Source organism: Theropithecus gelada, chromosome 2 (assembly GCF_003255815.1).
Source record: "Theropithecus gelada isolate Dixy chromosome 2, Tgel_1.0, whole genome shotgun sequence".
NCBI classification, from domain to species: domain Eukaryota; kingdom Metazoa; phylum Chordata; class Mammalia; order Primates; family Cercopithecidae; genus Theropithecus; species Theropithecus gelada.
The window spans coordinates 84,122,349-84,150,135 of NC_037669.1; the positions used below are offsets into that span (position 1 = coordinate 84,122,349).

A 27,787-nucleotide genomic window follows, 5' to 3' on the forward strand; every position below is an offset into this window, starting at 1 on the left:
CAGCCATGACCAGAAGGCAGCTCAGGTCAAAAGCAAGGGCAGGGTTTCTCTCTCGCTCTCTTGTGCTCAGGGCCATCTCATACTTTGTTGTCTGTGTTGCTAAGGTGGTGTCCATTTCTGCAGTATGAAATTTCTCAAAAAACCCCTTCACTTTCCACCCCCAAAGCTTCCCATCCTAACCCTTGTTTTCAATTTGCTTATTTTCCAATTCCTGCTATTTGAACCATGCACAACCTCACCCTTTGAAGAAAAAGGTTCTCAACATTTTTCATATAAATGTCATAACAATTTGTGAACACGAGAAAAATGTGCAGTACTTTTTTAAAAGATACAGAATTTTGTATTCTCTCCAGTCTTTTAAGTTTTAATTTTAAGAATTCAGTCATCTTTGGAGTATGAAAGGAATATTTTCTCCTGCAGAGTCCTTTTAAAAAGCAAAAACTTATTGTTCGAAACTCACTTAACCACTCTGATGTTTTGTAGTTGGTTTTAAAATATCTTTTTATTCTGTTTACACTCAATGAAAACACACTGGCAGATACAGAAAAGCATGAAGAGGAGAAATAAAATCATTAGTCACCCCATTGCCAAATAAAACATTTTAGTAGATTCCTTATATATATTTTTGTTCTATGCAATAATTTTTCTTTTTACAAAATTAATGCCATACTCTTTTACATTCTGCTTTTTAAAGATTCTACTATTTTCATTTAGTTAGCAATGCTATGCAAACAGGATTTTAAATACTTGCATAATAGGCCATGGTTTAACTATACCAATATCTCATTACTGGGTATACACCCAGGGGAATATAAAGCATTCTACCATAAAGACACATGTATGTGAATGTTCATTGCAGCACTGTTCACAATAGCAAAAGCTTGGAATCAGCCTAAATGCCCATTAATGACAGACTGGATAAAGAAAATGTGGTACATATATGCCATGAAATATTATGCAGCCATAAAAAAAAAAATGAGATCATGTCTTGTGCGGGAACATGGATGGAGCTGGAGGCTATTATCCTTATCAAACTCACACAGGAACAGAAAACCAAATACCACATGTTCTCACTCATAAGCGGGAGCTAAATGATAAGAACTTATGAACACAAAGAAGGAAACAACAGACACTGGGGTCCACTTGATGGTGGAGAGTGGGAGGAGGGAGAGGATCAGAAAAGATAACTATTGGGTACTGGGCTTAATGCCTGGGTGATGTAATGTTATGTACAACAAACCCCCTTGATACGTGTTTATTTATATAACAAACCTTCACATGTACCCCCAAACCTAAAATAAAAGGAAAATATTTAGATCCCATTAAATAAATAAATAAATATATCAACAATCAGTAACTGCTGGCAACTTGGACAATTTAGTATTAAGTAGGCATTTGTGTTATTTATTAAATTATTATATACTCATGTGCACAATATTTATTATTTTATATAAAAATATAAACCAAAAATGGCCCACAGTTTTACCCGCTGGATAACCCTGATTGACATTTACAAATAATAAAACCCACATGGTTAGAAAATTCAAGCAGAAATCTACACAAATGTACAAAGATGAAAACCAGAAACTCCCTCTTCCTTCTGCCTCCCAGACCTTACCCCCACAAAAGTTAAAATTTCTTGTGATTTTTTCCAGATATATTTATCTATTTATAGATCTTTCAAATTTTATGCAAGAGATTATATGCTACACACTGTTCTGTACCTTATTTTTTTCTCTTAAGAGTCATTCTTGGTGATCTTTGTGCAGCATTTCCTAAATTGGTGCATCCCTAGCTCAATAAATGCATCTTTAATTCCAGCTCTGTTAGTCAGTCATGCCTGCAGTATCATTGGCTCTTTTGCTGGGTTCTTAGATGTGAGATAAACAGATATACCACCCGCATGTCTCTGGTCTCCACCATCCCTATTTCTCCAGCTTGTAACCCCTACCCGCATGCCAGTAGGACCCTGACCCTCAGTTTCCACCATCCCTATTTCTCCAGCTCGTAACCCCTACCTGCATTCCAGTAGGACCCTGACCCTCAGTCTCCCTAGTCTTTTTGGTTATATGAGGAGGCCCCAGGGATTGTGATGTAAGTGCACATCCACTTTTCCTTTGGTCTCTATTTCTCATGCCCAAAGTCCTTTGAAATTGCTGCCTACTACTGCCCCAAGGCTAATGTCCTCCTCTTATGCCTGGGGCACTGTCTCCCAGGGTGGGCCAGTGGATCTAATTAGTTTGCTCAGAACTGCTAAGGATTTGCGTACATATGTGTACACAAATGTATCCATGGGTGTATTCAAAGTAATAACATACAGTCTCTCCAAGTGTCAGTCCTCTCAGCTGCTGGCTTCTTCCACATAACCAGTATCATTCTAACATATAACCATCCATATTCTTACTCATGCGTACTTTTGTGTGAACATTTGTCTGGAAGGGAGGAAGCCTTTGTTTTGACTGGAGATGATTATGCCTTCTGAATTGCTGTGTTTTCCACGGAGTGGCAATGAATTTTCATAGTGGCAGCTGGATGGGAACACATTTTGATAAAGAAAAAGAATAATTATTTGACCTATAACCTGAGTTTCTAAGTTGTCTATCTCAAGGCAGAAGAAAAAAAAAATGAATGAAGGAAAGATGGAACAAAGGATGGAAGGAGGCTGGAAGGAAGGAAGGAAAGAAGGAAAAATTCCATCTGTTAGGCCACAAAGCTTACGGGTTTCCATTGTAGTGGTTGAAAAAATTAGCTAAGGCCATGTCCTCCAGATTGAAGGTCAGCAGAGCCATTGTCTTTGCATCCAGAGCTATTTTTGAGGCTGCTACTGCTGCCACCTCTGTTGTCGTTGTAATCATCTCCTCCTCCTCATTACTACTGGGATTACTATTATTATTTGGATTACCATTCCAGATACATGCTAAGGGAATCAAGTAATCAAAAAATTTGTTTGAGTGTACATTGTGAAACATACTTTTGGAATGATTTCCTGAGAAAGTTGGGTGCAGAATGCAAATATTTTGAATGGACTTATCTTAGAGTTGTACTGCTTTTTTTCCTTGTCATTTTAAAACCCTTAATACGAATAAATTGTTTGTATAGTGGGGCTTTTTTAAATCCTTAGATAAGAAATACATGGTTTGAAAGCAGAGAATAAAAACATGAATGATAATGTCCTCAATGCCCAGGAGAAAGTCCTTACTGCTGCTCCTGGACAGGCATTATAATCGACTATTTGGCGTGTTTATTTCAGGCTGCAGATAGTGGATAAAAGTGGCTGGTTGGTTGCCAGCACATGACTTAGTTGCCAAATGGAGTGTTTAGTACTTGTTACATTTGACTTATATCACAAGTTCTTCCCATTAACAGTCTGCTGGTGATAACCTACTTGGCTTTTCATGTGGTTACTTTGAAATAGCCACTTGACAACATTTGGCATATCACAAACTTTAATACTGAAATAAAGGAGTGAGTGGATGGCTACGTGGGATCTGCCATATACTGATATGGTGCTTGGTGCAGAATGGGCTCCCCAGGAAATGTCTGTTTAATCAGTGAATTCATCTTGCATAATATTTCCCTGGTTCAGTGTACCAAGTTCAAGCCTATTGACCTGAGACCTAAAAGGCTGGTAAAAGGGATAGAAATACAAAGAAATAATAGTGCTTACATATGTGTCAGAAGGGCTTACCTTTGTATGGAGGGAGATGCTCTGCTCCTCTGTATCACCATTAAATACAGAGAGTTGAACTATATGGAGAAATGAAGATGTCATCAAAATGGCCTTGAGTCTAACCTCAAAGCATAACCTCATAATACTGACAATTTCTATCATTTCAGGTCTTTTTTTTTTTCTTCTTTTTTTATTGATAGATCCACTTCAGGAATTTTGGCCCAGGATATGTAATCGAATATGCACTAAAATACTGATTTTTTATTTTTAGATTGAAAACTTGCAAGAACAACTTAGGGATAAAGACAAGCAACTGACCAACCTGAAAGACAGAGTGAAGTCCTTGCAGACAGATTCCAGTAATACAGATACTGCACTGGCGACGCTAGAGGAAGCTCTGTCAGAGAAGGTGAGCATGCACTCAAAAACTGGGGAATCAGGATGTGGGGAAACAGAGTTGGGGAAAGTTAATCCAAATGCGTTTAAATGTGCCTGCTTTTCTTCTTTTGCTAACACTACCTTTAGTCCCAGCTGGTCCTTGTTCTCCCCACACAAGCCCTCTTCAGTGGACTTGGCACACTACAGCCAGGGGCATTTTCTGAAATGCAAATCTGATTACATCACCCTTGGCTCTCCTTAAAAACCTTCACTAGCTTGCCGTTGCTCTTATGGTGACATAAATTGAAGCCCTCTACCTGGCCCCCAGGGTCCTGTCTCCCATCTGATCTGGCAAGCCCCCACACTGTGTGCCTGCTCCCTCCCTCATTCTTTCATTTCCAGCCTCATCCCCCATCTCTCTTTTTCCAGGTTCTCTGTGCCCTACTTATGTGGGGCTTCCAGATTTTCAAGTGTACCATACTCCTTCCTGCCTCAGACTCTTTGTAGATGCTATTCCCCAGCTGAGGATATTCCTCACTCTCTGCAAATTTAATTCCTCCTCTTCTGAGAGGTCAGCTTCATGAGAAGTAGTATTGTGCAGTAGTCAAGAATGTGGACTTTGGAGCTAGACTGCCTAGGATCAAATCCTAGGTCTGATACTTTCTACTGTGGACAAATTACATAACCTCTCAGTTTCTTCATTTGTAAAAGGGGGTAATAATAGCAACCTTAGTGGATTATGTTGAGGAGAAAATGCAGGAAAATATGGAATGTGTTTAGAATAGGAGATGTAATGTTATCACTATTATTATTATTATTTGATCATTTCCTTAGGGACACCTCCTAGGTATCCCCGTTATGTCTCAAGAACACCATAAACTCCCCAGAGCTCATGTCACATTCTTAATTATCCATTTATCTGTTTTTAATTTCTCTTCCCTGCTAGACTCCAAACCCAAGAAACATATCCTATGTGTGTGTTATCTTTCCATTCCCTGTGCCCAGCATAACCTGCATCGGGGATGCTCACTCAGTAGTGGATACTGGTTGCGTGAGCTGCCACCATGTGACAAGTCCTCTTTTGAGCCCTGGGATGCAGCAGAGAAGAAAATAGGTGAAAATCCTGGCTCTAACAGAGTTTAGACTGTAGTGGAGGTGACGGGGAGACAGATAATAAATAAGTGACATACCTAGGATTTCAGAGGGTAATATTTTCTATAAAAGAAAAGAAGGCAGGGAGGGGTACAGGGAGTGCTGGAGTAGAATGGCCAGGTAGGAGCTTGCTGAGAAGGTGACATTTAAGGAAACACTTGAAAGTGAGTGGTGAGCCAGGAGCCCTTGTGGAGGGAGAATGTCCTGGCAGAGGGAAGAGCAAGTACAAGGGTATGGGGGAGAGGAAGGGCAGCAGATTTCATAGGCCCTTGTGAGACAAGATTTTTAAAAATTGGCTTTTACTTTGAAGGGGATGGGATGCCATCCTGAGGGTTTCCTTCTGACTTACATTTAAAGGGATTAATTTGAATAAAAGAATGAATGAATAAAATCCTTTAGGCAAATAGCTCATTTTGATGTTTACTTACTTTTAAAATGATTTCTCATCCATTTCATTCTGGCTAAATGAGTTCATTCATTCTCTGGGCACCTATCGCAAGTATCAGACCCTGGAGTTGAGTTTGCATATGCTCTCTCCTCTCCTCCAACACTTCCTGAATGTAAGAGCCAGTGCAGGTACAGTTCTCTAGGAATCCTCAGGAGGGACGGCTTGTTTGTTGGTTGAACATGGACTGTGCTGGCACAGTTTTTAGGCCCATGTTATTGGCATTATTCTCAAATTTAGCTTGAAACCAAGAAAAGAAATGTTAACTTTTAAAGTGTAGGAGTAGATTTTATTATGTTCTTTTTCTTTGTCTTTCTCATCCTTTTTGATTCTGCAGCACTTTGCAGGATTTGTCCATACATGCATAGGATGTTGTGGGGGTTTTCCTCTGGGATGCCCTACTAGAGTAGTAGATTATCTCCTATATTCCCTATTATCACAGCCTATAAACTCTGGGGTATTGAAGTAATTGGAAGGAGACCTAGGGGCCAGTCCCACCTATGCCACTAATTAACTGGGGAGCCATTAATTAACTGAGTGAGCCTGTCAAGTAATTTTCTCTCTCAGGGCCTCAAATTTCCCATATGATGAATGGGGGAATTAGATTAAATGCCCATGGGTTTCCTAAGCCAGTGTACCCTAAAGAAGGCTTCTCTTCTGTTACTACAGAATTACCAGGAAGTCTCTGTTGAAAGTCTCTATTATTAGGCCCCATCTCTACCTACCAAATCAGAACCTCATAGGGCCTGGGAATCTGCACTTTAGCAAGTTCCCCAGGTCATCATGATGTAAACTGTAGTCTGAGAACCAAGGCTCTGTGATAAAAGCCTGAAAGCTACAAAAAGATGGGTAAGCATATTTTTGGAGTTAAATTAAAAAGTTATTTAAAAAATAAAAGAAAAAAAATGAAGCTACAAAAAGACCCATGAGTCTAGAGCTAGTCTTCATGGTCCTAAATGTAAAACCCAGAACTATAAAAACTCTAGAAGAAAATCTAGGCAATACCGTTCAGGACATAGGTATAGACAAATATTTCATGATGAAAATGTCAAAAGCAATTGCAACAAAAGCAAAAATTGACAACTAGGATCTAATTAGACTCAAGAGCTTTTGCATAGCAAAAGAAACTATCATCGGAGTGAAAAGATAACCTACAGAATGGGAGAAAAATTTTTGCAATCTATCCATCTGACAAAGGTCTAATATCCAGAATCTGCAAAGAACTTAAACAAGTTTACCAGAAACAAACAACCCCATTAAAAAGTGGTCAAAAGACATGAACAGAAACTTCTCAAAAGAAGATATTTATGCAGCCAACAAACATGTGAAAAAGAGCTCAACATCACTGATGATTAGAGAAATGAAAATCAAAACCACAGTGAGACACCATCTCACACCAGTCATAATAGCAATTATTAAAAAGTCAAGAAACAACAGATGCTGGTGAGGCTGAGGAGAAAAAGGAATGCTTTTACACTGTTGGTGGGAATCTAAATTAGTTCAACCATTGCGGAAGACAATGTGGCAATTCCTCAAAGACCTAGAACAATAAAGAACATTACTGGGTATATACCCAAAGGAATATAAATCATTCTATTATAAAGATACATGTGTGTGTTATGTTCATTGCAGTACTATTCACAATAGCAAAAACATGGAACAAACCCAAATGTCCATCAATGATAGACTGAATAAAGAAAATGTGGTACATATATACCATGGAATATTATGCAGCCATGAAAAGGAATGAGATCATGTTATTTGCAGGGACATGGATGGAGCTGGAAGCCATTAAACTCAGCAAACTAATGCAGGAACAGAAAACCAAACACTGCCTGTTCTCACTTATGAGTAGGAGCTGAACAATGCGAACACATGGACACAGGAAAGGGAACAACACACACTGGGGCCTGTTGGGAGGGGTGGGAGGGAGAGAGAGTGTTAGGAAAAATAGCTAATGCATGCTGGGCTTAATAGCTAGGTTATGGGTTGATAGGTGCAGCAAACCACCATTACACACATTTACCTATGTAACAAGCCTACACGTCATGCACACCTATCCCAGAATGTAAATAAAATATAGCAAACAACTAAAATGAGGCTTTTGTAAGAAAAAAATGTAGAGTTTGACATTGAGTTACCTTATTTCACATCATATTTAGTATGTATTTCCAAATTAATTTTGCTCAAAAAATCCATGGAGGAGAAACAGTTGCTGGTTAATAAACTTATAAATCCTGTAACAATTTAAAACATTGAAAGATTATAACTTCAGGATTAAAGTATAATAATTATAAGGTTTTACTTGAAAACTTACAAGAATATTTAATAAGATGACTTTTGGGGGAAAGATACTCTCTTTTCATCTTTTAATAATTTATTTCCAGAGCTCTCTGTAGTAGTTTTATTTGTAAAATTGGAATGAGGGGATGTTTGTTCAAAAACTATTAATGCTTATGTGTTCATTAGCATATTTTGGGTTATATGATATCATCCCATTTCTACCTCTTGATTTCTTTCTTAAAAATCACAGAAGTAAACATATACCATATAATTTTTCATGTCATGAATTCTTGGCAGGATTTTATTATTTTTTTCTGGACCTTATTAAGATTTGATTTATTCTAGCTTAAATCCCAAAGTAATTCCCAACTCTGAAACTACTCCCTTTATTTAAGTACTTCCTTTGAGACTGAGGGGGTGTCTGGGAAGGAATCTGAGGTCTGTGGGAGCCTGGCTCCCTTGGACTGTCTTCACTGCTTGATAGTTACATCACCTGGGCAAGCCTCTTCTCTCAGGGTCTCAGTACCTCATCTTCAAAATACACATTTTTATTAGCTGACCTCTAAGTTTCATGCTGTCCTGGAACTCCCTTGAGAATGAATTATTAAGTTTGCCGATCTGCAATCTCAGGCTCATGGCATCTGAATTGGACCATAGATAAGGAGTTGAGAACTTAGATGATTAGAAGGGCCAGGGAGGGAACAAAAATGAGGGATGTGGCTTTGCTGAAGTATAGTAGGGACTACTGGTGACTATGGTAAGCTGCAGGTCCCTGGCCTATTTCAAAACATTCAAGTTCAGATTTTTAAAAATTATGATGCTCAAGTCAAACAAAAGAGCTCTGCATACTGGCTTTGTGAGCTATTTATTTCCAAATTCTGTTTGCATCTGTTTTTTAACTTTTCATAGCAATGAAGAATAAAAGCAAACATAGAGCAATGGATGTGGAGGGAATTTTTTAAAGGTGCCAAAATCAGAATGCCTAGTGTATTTGAAAAGTACAGATAAAACCTTTGAATAGGAACTGGCAAGGTTCTCTATCTTAGGACAAAGAATAGAAGATTTATTTTGAGTATTCCAGTATGCATCAAACCTTTGTGTGTATCCAAATAATCTTATCATCTAGGAGGTTTCTTAAAATACAGTTTCCTGGGTCCTATTTCCTAGAGATTCTGATTCAGCTGCTCTGCTGTGGAGCCCAGGAACCTCTGATTTGTAAACATACTGAAGGGTTCTGATCCAAGTGGTCAGAAGGCTACATTTTGAGAAACACTAAGTCTATGCTCTTCCATTTTAAGATGGGAAATGGGTTCAATGAGGTGAAATGACTTGCCCGGAAATAAAAATATTGACATGTACAGCATCATCCCCCATTTCTGGGCCTAGGAAGACATCGCTAATTAATCATGGCACATGCTAACTTCTCAACCCACTGCTCCTGGAAGCCGTTTCCACCCTGTCTAAGCTGGTCGTTGGTTGAGACTTTGCTGCCTCCTCTGGACTATACCAAGGCCACCTAGCTCACAGGTGATAGAATAAGACTAAAACTCAAAGAATCTTTGTGCTTTTGGCAACATCACAATCTCCTTTAAGTGGAGTTTTGCTCACAAGTCCCATTTTTATCCACATTTAATTGCACAGATCCCTCTGTAACAAGGCATGCTGTGAAACAAAATGATTAATAAAAACTCATGGATTTTTAAGTACATTTAATTATTCGCTGTCTTTTGGCTGATGAAAAGAATCTATCAGGCAGTATTCACCATTTCCCCTGGATTATGGCATCCTAGGGAGTATGTTATTCCTTTTAATTTCCAGGAACTTATTCAACTATTAACAGAGTGCAAAGCATAATGCCTCTCCGTGAGTTAAGATTGAATATGACTTGGTTCTAGGATTGACACACAGAAGCTCAAGAGACGGAACCCACTGTATTTCTAAAGCTGGTCTCGCCAAGCCTTGCTGTAGCCACATAGCAGATAAGCAGTGGAGAAAGCCAGATAGTGGAGCTGGAGGCCACTGTAATTTAGTTCCCACCCTGTGATAAAGCACAAATAGATTAAACCTGTGCAGAGCCAGATGAGTGCACAAGGAATGCTTGCCAATGCAAATAAGACTAAAACAAGAACACATTGTTGGAATTTCTGCAAGTTAGTTGTTAATCAAGTACATCATGGCATATTAGGGCCTTTTAACACATGTTTTTGACATCTGGCCCTGCGCGGCTGACAGTTAAATTGGTTTTGTGATTGACGGAGAAATATTTTGTAGTATTGAATCATCAATAACACTTAAAAACATTATAGTGCTTGTTGATTTTTTTTGTCATCAATGCCCAGTCAATAGTACAAGTGATTAGAGCAAATCGACCTACTTTCCAAACGATTCTGACACCTTCTGGCTGTTAACATGCCTGCTTAATTTTATTACCTTTTCTTTGAAGCCAAGATGGTCCCTCATTTGAGTTCTCCTTCCTTCCTTCAGCTCTTTTAATTGCTTGTTGTATGCCAGATGATTCGCCCAGCTGTGGGTCAAAAAGACTCAAAGGATTTTAGTGCTGCCCTCTTGAAAGTAGGGCTGGGAGGATGATCATGCGGTGAAACCATGTGAAGGCTGCTGAGTGGGAATAAGTGCCACGTGGTCCAGCCAGAGGGATTCCTGGGAAGGTTTCCAAATAGTGAGGCGACAGGTCATTTTGGAGCTTTAGAAATGTCACTCCAACAGCCATGTAGTGGAAGTGATGGGACGGAGAAGTGACTGGGTAATTGGTTGTAGTGTAGACAAAAGGCAGCAAAGGCTCAGTTGCTGAAATCATTGAAAACACTTGAGACACTGACCACGTACTGTGGCCATTTCCTTCTCTTGTGGATCACATAGTCATCCACTCACCATTGTCACGGGTAGGTAAACTAGGTCTGGGATCAAGAAGAAACAAATATAGGCAATTAATTGATTCATTTATTATATTTCTGCCTCCTCTATTATAATAATATATTTCATTTAAAGTGTTTTTAAGTAATTGGAACACAGTAATGGTACCTCCTCCGCCGAAAGCATTAGATACATAAATTATTGTCAGTGGGGTAGAACAGCTGCTTCCTCAGGGGATCTTAAATCATAGGAGAAGTGTTCAAACTAACTTCCCTCTGCATTAAATACTATTTTACAGTTGTCTTATTTATCAGGCATTGTCTTGTGCTATGCAATTATTATAAGAATATAAAAGATAATATCAGGATCCTTGGCCACAGTTGTTGCACCAGTATTTTTTAACATGACCATTCAAGAGGAAGTTTAGATATGTGTTGGATAATTTCAAACTGATTTCAGAAATATAACTCAAGCTTTACGCAGATGGAATTTTCATGTGCGTGTGTGTGTGTGTGTGTGTAAGTTTCTTACTTTGATATCAGGCAGGTTCCCTATTTTTGGAAAAGAAGTCTACAAAGCAGTGTTTTCATTTCAGTGTGAAAGTCAAAGGCAGACCTCCCCGAATGGCTCCAGGTGTATGTTTGTGGCAGTGTGGTCTCATGGATGTGGCTGACAGTCCGAGAGCCCAGGATGTGGGAGGCCTTCTGTTTATGACCTGGGCCACCTTGCGTCTCAGGGCTCTGGGTTTCCTCACCTCTACACTGTCACCAAGAGCACTGGATCTGCCCTTACGCTTGTGATGAGGACTGATGAGGAGAGCGCATCACAGTGCCTAGCATGTAGTAAGCCCTCAATAAAATAAAGCTGCTGCTGAACTTTGTTCAAACTCAGCCAGTGTTTTGGAGTCTCTACTGACTATCAAGAAACCATTGACAAAACAGAGAAGTAAACATCCTCAGACACACTGGAAAATCACATACACAATGGGCTGATTCTTTGTTTCAAGTTCTCACAATGAGTCCCAGCTCTAAGTCCTGGAGGGTTTGGGTCCTGCCCCACTTCATTCCCATCCAGCCAGAGAACAGTCTTCAGAAACCAATGAAGGCTCTTGGATGCCAAATGAAGAGGCTAAGCAAAGAGGGCTGAGCCAAGAGGCATGTTCTGCTTCTCCTTTCCTGTGCGAGGCTGTGTCAGGTCTGGAGTCTTGGTGTCTGAAGCTCCCTCTTCTAGAGCTGCTCTAGAAATCTGCTGGATACTACCATGAACCAAGAGCAGCCACAGAACTTGAACATTAAGTACCTTCGCAGCCCTGTGATGTTAACTTTTATTAACAAGTCAAAAGCTGTATTGGTTGTCCTTCCCAAGTGCTGTCATGCACAGCCTATCCCCATGAATCCGATTTTGAGTTTCTTGTGTGTGTTGATTCCTGTAGAGCATTTCTTGGATGTACTGCCTCTTGTTTTCTTTTGCAGTATGCTTTGGCATATACACTGATGGGTTCTCACCTCTTCTTTTTTGTTAATTGCCTTACAGGAGAGAATAATTGAGCGCTTGAAAGAACAGCGAGAAAGAGATGATCGGGAAAGACTAGAAGAGATAGAATCCTTCCGAAAAGAGAACAAAGACCTGAAAGAGAAGGTCAATGCTTTACAGGCTGAACTCACTGAGAAAGAGGTGAGTCTGGAAAAACAAATGAACCACATTGATAGTCCTCATAAACCCATATTCAGTGCAGCTGCAAGAGACTAGAGAGTTAGTTGGAGGCACTATATGAAGGCTTGGGGAATGTGGTAACTTTGCTTTTGTAAAGCTGCCTGAATTTAAAGGAATTTTTTTTTTTTTGTAACTTCCTTCATCTGTGATGCCCTATGCCTGTCTTCTCTGCTCTGCTAACTATATACAATGTAGCTCCTTGAAACTTTTATTTATGTCTTACCACATTTGCATGGCTTAAAGGATTCTATATTTTTCACAGGCCCACGATCCCTTGCTTGAGATAACAACAGCAGCGATGATTATAATAATAATGTCTCTATTTTATTAGAGTGTCTGCTATGTACTATTCCTTGTGTCGAGTGCTTTATATTCATTTGTACTTTTCAAAGGGAACCACCCAATTCCCTCGGGTTAGGAGATGTGGTACCATGCTGGACCCCAAGGTAGAGCTTAAATGTGGCTGCTCTTCTAGCATATTATTTTTACATTGTAGTAAATAATTTAGAGCTGTATTTTTTTTTAATGCCATAGCAAACATGAATACAGAATATAAGTGTTACCTGTATTTTTAAAGTAACATCTTACACTTTAAAGAAATTCTTGCTTGGGGCTTATGAAGAGGGTGCTTTGGGCTATTCCTCCATTCTTCAAGCGATCCCTATAACCCTCTCAGTTTTCTTGGGGATAGTTTGGTGGAGAAGTATGAGAAGCAGTAATTACACATTATTTTATTTAATCCTCATAACTCTGAGATATGTGGAGATTGCCTGCAATTGGCCCCTTCACACTTACTTTTGTCTCTTGTAACTGTCCATCTTCTTTAGAGCTGTCATAGACCTTTCACCCTGCAGGACGGTACCGCAGCACAGTTGTCTATCTCCCAGCTCCGCAGTATTTCCTCACTCATAGGGTACTGATAATTCCACACAAATTAAAGTCCTGAATAAATATAGGGATGTAGATGAAGAAGGAAAATAATGGATGAGTAAGAGGAGTTTCGAGGAAATCCAGAAATAAAATCTATATTTCCTAAAATTTAAACCTACTTATTTTTTAGAAAGGAGCTTATTTCTTTGTTACGAAAATAAAGAATGGAGTTCTCTTCCTAGCTTCCACTGCTGCTTCTGAGTAGGAGGATCTGTGATGCCTTAGTTTGTATGCGACAGAAGATAGGAAAGCTTTGACTTTGTTTATAGCATATTCTTCTCCAGTTGCGGGTGTTATTTGTGGGCTTGCACCTTAAAATCAATGTATATATTTCTAATGGAAAGAGATCTTGATGACGTGGTGGAGCATAAGCTGTAAGTGAAAGCAGTTTTGTAAATAATGCCAACGTTGTATGACTTTCAGATAGACATTTTGGTAAACATTTGTTGTTTCTGCATGATGTGCTTGGCACTGGGCTGGGTGTGTCAGTCAGGGTTCTGCCAGAAAAACAGAACCACGTTAAACATTTTCTACCGATTAAGAACTTTATCATAAGGAATTGGCTTACACAGTTACGGAGGCTAGGCGAATTCAAAATTCACAGAACAGGCCATCAGCAAAAGCAGACTGGAAGGTCTCAGAAGCTGATGCTGCAATCAATAGGTGGAATTTGTTCTTCCCCAGGGAAACCTGAATTCTGCTCATAGGCCTTTCAATTGATGGGATCAGGCCCACACAGAATACTGAGGATAATCTCCTTTACTTAAAGTCAACTGATGGTAGATTTTAGTTATGTCTACAAAATGCCTTCTATTAGCAACTCCTAGATTAATAACTGGGGACTAGAGCCTAGCCAAGTTGATTAAAACTGGCTATTGCATCCGGCAATTTAAAATTTATAAAGGAAAACAATATGCAGTTGCCGTCAGCAGGGAGCTTATGATTTAATTGGAGTGATGATAGTCTTCACCATGACAAAGTGACTGGATTATAATGTCCTTTCTTATTTCTGTGGGAATTATATAACAAAGGACATTGAAATTGGAATTGTAGACCTGGGTTTGAGACCTATATCTGCCTTTACTAGCTAAGAGACCTTTGACAAGATGCTCAGCTGTTGTAAGCCTCTGTTTCCTGATGTGAAAAATGAGAATGGCTCACCTGTTCCTCAGAGGGTTTTAGAAGCACCTTGCTGGATGATGGTGACTTTTATCATAAAGGTCATTCCAGTGCCAATGAAGCCACCCAGCATAAATTATTAGCCAACATCGTTTACAGAGAGACCATTGTGTCCTTAGTGTCTTCCTAGGTGATGCAAATGAGTAAGAAGGAAATGCATGGAGTCTGTTTTGGGGTAAAACCTGTACATCTCAGTCACAAAGTTAGATGTTGCTATTTCTTATTCAATGACAAACATTGCTCTTTTAGGTTGCAAAGTCACGTTCAGTGATATATGCAAGTATTTATTTCTTCAGTTTTTGGAATTCAGACTATATGTGGAACCTGTTGGTTTCTGGACATGCTTAGTGATTGGAACAATTTAGGTAACCCCATGTCTGAGTTGGAAAGTTTCATCACATCTGTCAAATCTAGATTGCAAAGGACGTGAACATAAAGTTTACTCTAAATTTTAAAATAATTTTATGTTTGATTTTCCAGAAGATGTTTGTAAAACCATTGATCGTTTCTCTGTTAAAGAGATGGGATTTGATAAAAACGTAATAGGAGGCTTCTTTTATGTTTGACTTGCTCTTGGGAGCGGAAGCATTAAAGTTAGTATTTTCTTTCATATTTGTCTCAGAGTCTGCATAGTCTGACAGCAATAAATGTAAATGGAAGGTTCAGGGTGTCTGTTTTGCTATGACATGTAAAGACCACCTTGGGACTTACATCATTAGCATGACTTTGAGACATGAAACATGCATTTACTGACCACACCATTTGGTCACATTTGATTCTACGGCAATTAGATCCTACTCATTCTGTAAGCTGGCCAACTTTAATTTCCTGACCAAAGCTGACTATTGTTACCTTAGTAAGATTATATTTACCCTTTCTGTCTACTGCACACTTTATTGCTATGTATAGAATCAATGTGTTCAAATTGAAGGCATTGCTAGTAGAAATTTCAGTGTTTTACTCACTCACATTCTTTCTCTTTCAGTCTAGTTTAATTGACCTCAAAGAACATGCATCTTCATTAGCCTCTGCAGGGCTGAAAAGGGATTCCAAATTAAAGTCTCTAGAAATAGCCATCGAACAAAAGAAAGAGGAATGTAGCAAATTGGAAGCACAGTTAAAAAAGGTAAGTGAAGTCTGAGAAAAAAATCATGCTCATTTAAAAATGAATTTATAAAATGGAACAGGAAGAGACATTTTTGAAAAGAAACAAACCCCTTATCTGTTGCTGTCTGCTGATAAAAGAATTAATTAAATACTCTTAACTTTATTGCTAAGAAGTCTATCAAATCTGTCTGTGAACCTGAAAAATTATCTTAGGTTTCCTGTTTAAGAAAAACTTGAAAAATAGATGAAAATAGTAGCAGAAGTTAAAAATATTATAAAAACCAGCCATTACTCTCTGGGCAAATCTCAACTATCAGCAAAGAAAAACAGAAATGTTTTCAACAAGTCGCAGAATCCGGAAGCCACATTAGATGTTAATAAACTTTTGCTACTTTCAGATGTAGGTCATTTTTTTTGTATTAGAACTTTGCAAAAGCTTTTCTGACATTATTAAATTTCTAGAAGTTCACCAAAATTGTCAAGTCCCTGGCATCTCTGTAGAATGACTATTTATATTTGACCAAAATGACCTTACTCTCTAAGAAAGCTTATTGTAGATAGAAGGCTTTGGAAAAGAAATAGGATATTTACATGGTGGCATTAACATGTTTTCTCTGACCCAGACATTTTTGTGGAGTGCATTTCCAGTCATGCATTGTTACTTTGACTTTTTCCCTGTGTTGTTTGGTATGTCTGCACTCATTGTTCACATAAAACTCATAACATTATGAGTTTAAGCATTTTGTTTCCCTTTGACAACTCATAAACTTATTCAAAAGGTATGATAAGAATCTAAACAATCAAACAAAGTATATAATAAAATTTGACTATGTATAATTCATAGCACACCGGGATGGGGATTTATCGGCTAAAGTTATGAAAATATATGACATGGATGGTCAAGGATGTGAAGGAATCGCATATCTGTGAAGGAATTACCCTGGGTATCTTAAAATGTAATATACTATTTTGTATGATGCAATATATAACTGAAATGTTACTATATGGTACTCACTTTACAGAGATAATTAGGAAACTGTCATGAGAAATTTCACACTACGAAAGTCTACTTGCTAATACAGAAAAAGATAAATACACAGATCAAATCCTTTAATAACAAAACAGCAAGAAAATCTCTATATTGCAAAATCTGTTTCCCAATCCACTCATCATCTCACTTACTTCAAGCAATATTTAGTTAAGCAGAAATCTTGAACAATAAATAAAAGAATTTAAATTGCCCATTTGAGGGTGTTTAAATGGAGAATGACTTGGATGTGATGTATTGGGTATATGACATACATTCTTGATCTATATAAATGTGCTCTACAAAATGTTATCTATGATATGCATATTAAGGGATGAACTTATGAAAAATATTTTTCATTTAAAAAAATGTTATGATCATAAGGCAGGCTCTAAGCTAGCTTTGTGAGAGAGAGAAATTCACTGGCTCCTTATGACCATCCTCTGCACTATTTTACTTTAGTCACAGTGTGCTGAGTCTCGAAGAAAGATGGCCTCAAATAGACCTGGGCATGAAAGATGTCCTCCACCTACTCTGATGAGCCGTTGTTATGGAGATCAGGGGACCCCATTTATTATTTCTATAGGTACATGTTCGGCACCCTCCTTTTTAGTGTAAATCATCTATGGGAATTTGAAATCCACTAGTAATTAAAAGGAAGAGATTCACATACTGATGCTTATAGTTTTCATGTAATGACTTGACTAGTTTAATCAATCAACATTTATGCAATTCAATATAGTTTCTTTCAACATAGCTGTGGTTTGCCCCTGTGATCACTCAGAGTGTGTGGTTTCCTTTGACTCACAGGTAGACACCACATACTGAAATTCACAGACCAAATCCTGTAAACATTTTAGCATTATTCCTGACAGTATTTTAACATTCTACCAAGTCACTAGAATTATAGTAACAAATATGGTTGTCTTGCTGTAAAGGACCTATTTCATTTATGAAAAGATAACTCATTTCTAAGTATATACATAATCTTATACTGTCTCCTAAGTGCATAGTGTAGTGAGTTTAAATAAGGTAGTTATAATTTAAATATATTTATGTCTAACCTGCAGATGCTATTTTGTTATTTTTGGCTGTCTAGCATTAACTAAATTCAAAAGTTTAAAATATTTTTTCAGTAGTCTTTAATTTCTGCTAATAAATAGTTCCGTAAAAACCTCAACTACCCATCACCTTAAAAAAATTGAGATCTACATGAAATATTTGAAAATATAAGCCAACAGTATGTGAATATACATATAAACACATCATTTACTCATGGAAAAATAAGCAGCTATAAAAGCTTAAGTGTGTCTGGGCCTCTTTTTAAATAAAAGGGTACGTGACTTGTGAATAAAATGTAAAGGTTTACTAAATGAAAGCTGAAAACATAATAGTTTTATTATGTCATAAATACACCAAAAATTCCCAGTGGAATTTTGCTCAAGGTTTGTGAGTGTCCAGGTATTTTTCCCATAAAATCTACACGATATTGTAGATGTGTGTCGTTGAACAGAAACCTTGTCTGCCAGTGGCAATGAAATCCAAATGGTGATTTAAACTTATTTTTGTCTTATAAACAATGCTTGACATTGGTAAAGGGAGTTTTTACGTAAAAGTCTGTGGAGAACATTCACACACATAATTACTTTAACCCTTTATGATACTGTGTTAATTTAAGATGCCTTCAAATACTTCATGATGACAAATGCTTATAGGCAGAAAAGGAACTCCCTTATACATTCCATCCCACTATTTATAAATGTTCATGTCTGAGGAAGTTGTTACTGATATTAGTGAGGCTGACAAAATGATACTAACCAACTAATGCATAATTGCAAATTATGAGTGTGCTTTATAATTAAGTGCATTCATCAATCTTAAATAGATACCCAAGAGTTGAGAAGAGACTGATAATTGACGTATGGATCATTTTGTCTTTCAAAAGAGTATTTGAGGTTCAAAATGGGGGAGTAAACTTAGCCTATGTGACTAGAAATCAGTTGAGAAGCAATGGCAATTCAAAATATGATTTATGCTTTTTAGTAATTTTTCAATTGATATTATACTTGAGGAGGGAGTTTCTTTAAACCATGATAACGTTGTCTTTTACTTCCTTCAAGTTGAAGGAAAAAGTAATTGAGGCTCTTAAAAAGTGTGTCTTAGCTTGAAGCAAAGTAATAGTTTCTACAATATTTCACCTTCTACACCTTGACATTGAGCCCCAGATAAATAGTGCAGGTATTTAGAAATTATAACTTGAGAATGCTATTTAAAATAATATTCAGCATATTTAAATCCACAAAAATTTAAATCTTCAACACAAAATAGACAAGAAAATATTATAGATTCTAAAGCACTTGGAACACAATAGAATATCTTTGAAAATTATATTTTCTATTAATCCTGAGACAACAGTAGAAACTGGTAGTAGGCAATGGATAATACTGTATTTTGGTCCTGCTGATTTAAATTTTTTTCTTTTCCCATTTAAGTTAATCCGATAAAGTCTTACTGATATTTTGCTGTTGCTAACCTGCTGTTTGCTAATCTGTATTTTTCTGAAGATAGACTGAATAGAAAATTCAGGCTTGTGTTAATATAAAAGAAGAGCTATAAATTCAATGATAAGATTTAATTAATCTTTTATTATTACCATCTTTGAAGTTCAGGTAATAAATTGCAGACTTGGCCAAAAGTACTTCTTCTGATTCATTGCTGGAGGCCAGCACTTCATGTATCATCAAAAGTGGACAGCTTTCTTTATTTCATGGGTTATTTAACTCGAGAAAGGGAAAGTAACACAAACCTTAAATTTCTTATTCCAGCTATTCTTTTTTAGGAGCCAAAGTCAACATTTGTATTTCCCTAGAGCATCTCACTTTCACTGTGGAATGTTTAGAAACTGAAATTTCTTCTTTTTTAATGACCAACTCGTCTGTGCGAATGCACTGAATTTGTTGAGCTAATGCTGTTTTTCTGGATCTTTCCTTCTTTCCCTGTCTGTGCCTCAATGCCTCCCCAACTTTGCAATGTAGCAAGCTGAGCAGTTGTTCAATCAGATGTACAACCCAGTAAGTCATTTCTGAAAGTTCCCGCTGTAACATATCAAAGCATGAGGATCCATTGATCACCAGTCACGGTGTGCCATACTGGGGAGGTTTTGAAAATATTTACGAGTTTCTTCCCCTTTCCGTTCTGTCAAAAGAAATGATCTGTGCTGAGGCCACTGCCATTTCTTATGAATGTGAAATTTAAAAATTAATAACTCAAGAAAATATTGCCAACTCTGATATTACCTCCTTCTTAACCTCAGCCCAAAGACTGTAGAAAAACAGAAGTCAGCTGAAGATCTAGGCTTATGGAACTTTTCCTTAAATCCTTCAAACACAAGCATATCTAGGCTGAAAGGGATAACAACATTTGTAAAACAGCAAACAATTCAATGTTTTATTCAAGTGATAGAAGTTAAAACAGGTTTAGATTTAAAAATAGGGCTATGGTCTTTGAGATTGGTAAATACCTAACATTACTGTGGATTCGTAACAGTTAAAAGCATGCCATTTGGCTGAGGACAAACCATAATATAGTCTCCTAATAACAGATAGTAACAATTCCGATTATAGCTTAATAGAGTACAAAAAAAAAAAAAACAAAAAAAAAAAAACGAAAAAACAGGTAACTAGTAAAAATATTTCTAAAATGATCCAGGTGCCACCACGAATTTTTTTTATCCTAGTGACATGTGTGCATTTATTAATAGATGAAGCAGTTTGTTTTTAACTTATTAAAGAAGAAAAGCTTTTTTGTTCTGTGAACTTAAGTGGCTTACTGGGAAAATATTTCTTAAAGGTGGCTAGAGTTTATCGTTTGGCAGATGCGATCTGTGCTATCATGCATTCTAATCACCTCCTATGTATAAATCCCCTTATGGAAAAAATGAATAGCATATAGGTAAAGTAAACAATTCCACCAACAACTTTTTATTTGTTAAGCCACTGCTTCAGGATACATACAGCTTGAGCTGCAAGATGTTCAGGTGTACTTAGTTAGATTCAGCCTCCACCCTCCATTCTTTACAACACATTTTATTTTTGCAAACAGAATTCCTAAAACCCTGCTGGAGCATCTTTGTTAACCTCTTTTTCAAAATGCGGATTTTAGCAGAGAAGCAAAAAATAATCAGTTCAAGTTCTTTTCCCTTAACGTTTGAATATAAGTGCTAATAAGCAGGCTCAAGACAGTGGAGATGTGAAGAAAGACAAATAAGGTTGGAATATCTTCAAGCTCGAAAACTCACTCTGGGAAAAATGAGTGTTTAAAAAATGTTGTTTAAAAAATGAGCGAAATAATTCCACCGCAGTTGTTTCATACTTACTAGTTAGGAACAGGAAGAAAACCAAAGAATGTCATGTTTTGGATGTGTGCAGGACAGATGGGGAGAACCTTGTTTCTGCAGCAGCAAAAATATAGCAGGACCATGCTAGGAGTTCACTCTCCCTGTCAGGATAGGGAGGACCAAAGAAATAACTCTTAGTTAGCTTGTAGACCATTTCTAGAAATATCAGTGACATGGCATCATCAACTTTTACTTCACTTCACCCCAGTGGTGCGTCTCTAATATGCCACTGTGAACTTTTCAGTCTTTTCAGTGACTAATTCAAAAGTCATTGACTGACTTTTCTCCTCAAGTTAATTAAACTAACCCATTGGTTTGGCATCCCGGGAATATAGCCAAACTCTCATTATTTTAACTCCCCCTGTCTCGGTGTCGAATTCTTTTTTGGACTGATAGGGATGCAGCATGATGGATTTTCTACCCTTAATTGTCTTTTAAAAATGACTATGTTTTTCTTAGTTATAAAAATAATATATGGTTACAGTTGAGAATTTGCAAACATATGGAAGGCTATAGAGGAAAATTAAAAAATAGGACATCTCACGGCACAGAAATAATTGCTGGAACATTTGGATTGTTCTCCACCTGGACATATTTTTGTTGTTGCTGTTCTTTTTCTCTCTTTTTCTTTTCTTCTTTCCTCTCTCCTCTTGCCTTCTCCTTCCCTTTACTCCTTCTTTCCTTCTCTCTCTCGTGTTCCTTTTTCTTTTCCTTATCTAACACTCTACTTCAAAGTGTTTATTTAGGTTTATATATTTTTTTTACATTATTAGAATTTTCTCATATAATGAACTATTCCTCCAAAATACTATTTTAATGATTGTATACTATTCTACTCTATTTGCTTTTTCCCCTAATGTTGGTAATTTCTTCCCCCAACATCTTTTTTTTTTTTTTTAACTTAAGACGAGGTCTCACTATGTGGCCCAGACTGGTCTCAAACTCCTGGGTTCAAGGGATCCTCCTGCCTCAGCCTCTGGAGTTGCTGAGACTACAAACATGTGCCACTGTGCCTGCCTCCTTCCTGCGCCAGTGATTTGAAAAGATCCCAATAGTTCCTACTATGTTGAGTTTCCGAGGAATTCTACCAAAGCATGCTTCTTCCAGCACTGATTAAAGATGGCCTTTCTGCCGCACCCTGGCCAACATTGAGAATTGGCATTGTACATAACTTTGACACAAGCTTAGGTGGAAAATTTTTTCCCTTTTAACTTTTCTTTCTTTAATTGCTACTGAAGTTGAGGTTTTTCAGTACATTTATTAGCTTTTTGTATTTTTTCTTATGTAAACAGTTTAAATCAGTTGAGCACTTGCTTTTGAGCTTACTGTTTTGTTCATTAGTTTATATGAGTTATTCTGTGTTTTATATAGAATTTTTGCCAGATTTGTGACAGTTTTATTTAGCTTGAATTTTTTTTATGTATATAGAGAACAATTTTTAGGTTATTGACCTGCACTTTTCTTTAGGCTTTCCTCACTGCCTTTATTCTGGAAAGTATTCTCTGATTTCACTTACCTATATTTAAAATGTTTTAATGTTGCTTTTTATATCAAGTTAAGCCCTTTATCCATCTTTAGTTTATTTTTATTTATGTTGAGAGGTGAGGTTCTAATTATATTTTTCTAAATTATCAACTGATTATCCAGCACCATATATCAAACAATTCTCTCTTTGTCCACTGATCTTGTTACTGTTTTATTGAATATGATGTTCTCATTTGGGTGAATGTCTTAGTTTCTAAGCATCTGTTCAGTTTTATCGATGTCTCTAATTTGTTGGGTCAACATTTTAACTATTGTGTCTTTATTATATTTTTAAATATCTAGTAAAACAAATTACACCTTAATTCTTTCTGCTTTTCATTTTGTCTTATTTTGTTTGAAGTTTTTAGCCTTTAATTGTCTATCATTCCAAGTAAATTTTAGGATTACTTTGTCAATTAAAATGCAAAATTGTTGATTTTAATTATATTTAATCTATAAAATAATTTTAGAATTATTGATATGTTCCCAATATTATTTTTTTCCATTCATAAACATGCTCCAACTTGTATTTATTCCAGTGGTTTTTTTACAGTGAAATTTTAATATTTTCCTGTTACAGATCCATGATATTTCTTCTTAAAGATAGTCTTAAGCATATCTATATATATTTAATTTTTAGGTTGCTATTGTGAATGATATATTTATTATTTTATTTTCTAATCAGTTATTGATAGCTAGGAAATTTCTTTTATTCTTGTGTGTTTATTTTCTATATGGCCACCTAACAAATTTTTGGTGAATTATAGTATAGTTGTTTTTTGTTAAATAAGATAATTTTATAGTCAATTCTATGTCTGACAGTCTACACTACATTAGAGTGAACAAGGATTAAACTTTTAAGTGCTCCTGCAAGTATTATTATTTCTAGAGTAGAAAGGAACCTTTTACTTTTTATCTCCTTTTACTTTAGTCACTCTATTGCACAAAGTGATATCTAATGACATTTCTTAGGAACCTAAAATTTTGCCTTGATATCATTATTTTTCTTATAACCTTTCTGCAGCTTAACTATCATTCTACTCCCGGAGTTTTGTCTTATTATTGTAAACACTGTGCAGGTTATCTTCAGTTCTTTTTCTTCCCTTGATTCTTAATTCTAAACAAATAATATGTGTTTCATCAGTCTCAAATACCTTCTTTGCTGTAGCCCTTGTGGTCATTTTAGGCAGAGATGGTATCAGGAGTCTTTCAAAAAATTTTAATAAATCTCCAGACCTTCTGGGTCCCTCAGTTTAGTGCTTCATAGAATACCCTTGTTGGTACAAGGCAAATGACTGATTTGTAGGCACTGGGCACAACCTTGCTGTTGGCCAGGGCACATTTGAGACACCTCTGATGTTCCCCACCATTGGGGCCCCCAATCCCTAGTAGTTATCCATTTGAAATCCTATCTCTTCTCAATACATATTTAGCAGGGTTCACATTTTACATAAGTGTTTACAAAAAACATAACAAAAGCCAAAAAGCAGGCATTTTTCATTCCAGAGAGATAGAAAAAATTCTTGTTAATGTTCCGTGAGGTCTTCCTGTTTTGTAGGTCATTACAGGACGGTATAATCCCAGGAACATAATGGGCTGAATTATAAATGCTTTCACAGTCATTGTTTGGATATAGCAGTTTCTTTTTATGATTTTTAAAGCCTATTTCTGAAAAGTATTTGATTCACTCTTAAACCAGTTATCTCCCAGCACAGCGGAAAGTTGCAACTATTTAAGAGATAATTCCAGGCATGCACATAGCATGTGTAAACATATGTATACATACAAACACACACCCTATAATTGATCCATGCTTTCAGTGTCTAAAAAACTCAACTAATATTTGCAATAACACTCAACATTTGAAGCCACATGCTTTGTTTGAGGACATCCAGATAATTACCTCAGTTCTCCACATTGCTAATTTTAGGAAATCCCATAATTAGAAAGGATTACATTAATAATTACAGTTTTGTTTGGGGAATCTTTAAAAGTATTAAGCATACAGTTGTTCTTTTGTGTGTGTGTGTGTGTGTGTGTGTGTGTGTGTGACAGAGAGAGAGAGAGACACACACACAAGAATAATTTTGAATATTTATTTGTATTTATTTATACATACCCTATTTGTTCCATCTATGAAAAGAATTTTTTTTGGTATGGTTGTTTTAATATGCAAATTTTTGAATATTCTGAATGCAGTTAGCTTGAATTATGAGTGAATAATTTCCTTTAGAACTAAGATATATAGGGGCTGGGTGTGGTGGCTCATGCCTGTAATCCTAGCACTTTGGGAGGTCAGGGCTGGAGGATCACTTGAGCTTGGGAGTTGGAGACCAGGCTGGGCAACATAGCAAACCCCATCTCTACCAAAAAAAAAAAAACAACTAAGATGTATAACATTTCAAAATATATCATTATTAGTTTCCAAATGTATTATTTAGTCTCAGCTATGATGCCCGGTATTGATTCATTGTATTTTAAATGAAATTTAATTTTCTAAATTAGGAACCGAAAGTTTTGCCTTGATATTGTTATTTTTCTTATAACCGTTCTGCAGCTTAACTATCATTCTACTCCTGGAGTTTTGTCTTATTATTATAAACACTGTGCAGGTTATCTTCAGTTGTGTTCTTTTTCTTCCCTTGGTTCTTAATTCTAAACAATAATATGTGTGTTTCATCAGTCTATAATAGAGTTATATCAATCAGTCTATTATAGAGTTATAATATGTTATATATAACATATATATAATGTATAATATGTTATATATAACATATATAATGTATAATATGTTATAACATATAACTCTACAATTACCTTAAAAATTTTCTTTTAAAATGTAATATTTTGTTTATAACTTAGAATTATGAGAATATTGAAATTTCTTTTGGAAGACTGTAGTCAAATATAATTTTTAGAATAGTTTCTATTCTCTGTCCTGCTGTTAAGATATGAGAGGAATATTAAAGCGCTGTCAATGGACATTAAACCACCAACACGCCACAATCGAGAATCATATTTCTACACTGCCTAAATTTAGCAAATTATTGCTAAAACCCAGAAACAGCAGGGAAGAAAAGTCATCAAATACATTGGTTAACATTCTGTTTTTATTTTATGGTCATGAGTAATTATTTGTTTATTTTGAGGGAAATGATTTTTAATTAAAATTGGTAGGGTCTATTTCAAAGGGAACGTGTTATATAATATAATAATTGAAAGTTCCCTGCCTTGTTTCACAGCAGGTTTCCGGACCAAAATTAATACTTTCCTTTCTAGGGATCTGAAATGATGAACTGCCATTTTATTGGAAATAATCAATGACCAGTCTTTATAAGATTAAATGTAGATAAACTTGTATGATTTTGATACTTGACAACCCCATAGTTTGGCTTTAGCCATTTTTGGCTTCTTAACTTCCATTTAGATATAATATTAATCCGAAGTTTTGCCTTATTTCCTGAAGTAGTTATAAATTCTTTCACTAAAAGAACTACTAGGTTATTGTAACTATAGGTTTATGTATTGCTCATCCCAAGCCATGGTCAGAGTTCTCTTAATGCCTGATCTAGGCTTTTAAAGTCAGTTCACATCAAAACCCAGAGGCCTACCCACATCAGTGAGGCTCCAGAGTTTGTTTTGATTATTCCCATTTGTGGGGAAATTTCCTTACATATGGAAATACAAGAAACATAATTGGGAGTCCCTCAAAACTTACTGATGTAATATGCAATGCAGACATTTCTGAAATGTCCTTTCCACATTTTTTTGTGTTTCTATAAGATGCTTGAAAGTTGCTCTAAATGTTTTAAGACATATTTTTGAGCAGAATCAGATACCTGGATTTGCCTTTAAACTGACCTGTTTAATCAGTGGAATTAAATCTCTATATTAGTGAAAGAATGCTTATTGATATTCCTTTAGTTTTAATGACTGGTGGATGTCCTTGAAAGTGACGATGAGCTTGCTATATTCATGGTAAATAAGATCTGAAGCCATCAAAAGAAAACTCACACCAATTTGTGTTTTTAAGAGGTAAATTCCTGACTAATGACAATAGGAAGACAAAGTTGATGTTCCTTAGAAGTATAGAATGGGCAAGCCCTCCCGGACCTTGTTGGGGAGCTAACTGCAAACCAACAGATTCTTAAGGAAAAATATTACTGTGCATTTTCAATTTATGTCTTGAATTCATTAGAATGCCATGTTCGGAATTTACTGTGATCATGATTTATTCAAATCTATTTTTTTCGCTGTAGTGTCTAAAGTATGTTAGATCCAAGTCTGTTACCTACTTTTGATCTCTGTTAGGAGCTACCAGTCCAGATTAAAGAACTCATGTTGTGATTTGAAAAGGCGAGAATATTGCCTAAATACAAATAAAGTGCTTATTTCATTCCATTTTTGGAGGAAGCTCAGGACTCATGATTTTGAAGGAAGCATTGGTTTAAAAAGCTCAATTTCCTCCACTATTTTATTTAGTATAGAATCATTCATGTCTGTAGATCGTGGTAGAACACATCCATGCTGGTTACTAGTTAAAAATTTCAGCCCATCCTCTGAAAAGCTGTGACTCAGGCTGAATAGAGCTGGTTATATACAATATCTTTTGTAAATCCTTTAGAGGCTTTTGCCTCCAATACCTAAGCTTAGTTGGGGACTCACCAGCCTTCCCAGTCATGTGAAACTCTCTTTCATTGAGTCTTTACATGGACCCTAGTAATGATCCAAGAAGCAGCTGTTTCCCTGTCATCTTTATATGACTTTTCCTTAAAGCTTTCTATTGATTTAAAAACATTTTAAATGATATTTTAGTAGCCCTTCCAAGAATTCTGGCACCAAGATTGAAAGTGGCTTGACATAAGTTCTTTTGCCTGGAAATCAGTAGATACTGATATAGAGATAGAGAGATTTAATTCACAGGTATTCTTGAGGTTGTCTATTCATTTGATTGATTGATTGATTGATTGAGATGGAGTCTCGCTCTGTTGCCAGGCTGGAGTATAGTGGCGTGATCTTGGCTCACTGCAACCTCCGCCTCCCGAGTTCAAGCAATTCTCCTGCCTCAGCCTCCCGAATAGCTGGGACTACAGGCGCGTGCCTCAGTGCCTA

The 27,787-nt window shown here is 36.5% G+C and overlaps 1 protein-coding gene across 3 annotated transcripts in view; it reads left to right on the forward strand.

Annotated features, from left to right (window-relative positions):
- The window catches only part of ERC2 (ELKS/RAB6-interacting/CAST family member 2), a 970,915-nt gene that overhangs the window by 457,394 nt on the left and 485,734 nt on the right, over nucleotides 1–27,787 (forward strand). For 2 of the 3 annotated variants that reach the window (XR_003118096.1, XM_025375698.1), the window contains exons 8-10: nucleotides 3,942–4,079; nucleotides 12,333–12,473; nucleotides 15,607–15,747. Coding sequence is in view for 2 of the 3 variants with exons in the window: in XM_025375698.1 (XP_025231483.1) it covers nucleotides 3,942–4,079; nucleotides 12,333–12,473; nucleotides 15,607–15,747 (420 nt within the window). In the remaining variant the exon portion in view is untranslated. Of the gene's footprint in view, nucleotides 1–3,941; nucleotides 4,080–12,332; nucleotides 12,474–15,606; nucleotides 15,748–19,790; nucleotides 19,827–27,787 lie in introns of all 3 variants that reach the window. The other variant, XM_025375697.1, reaches the window with a different exon arrangement.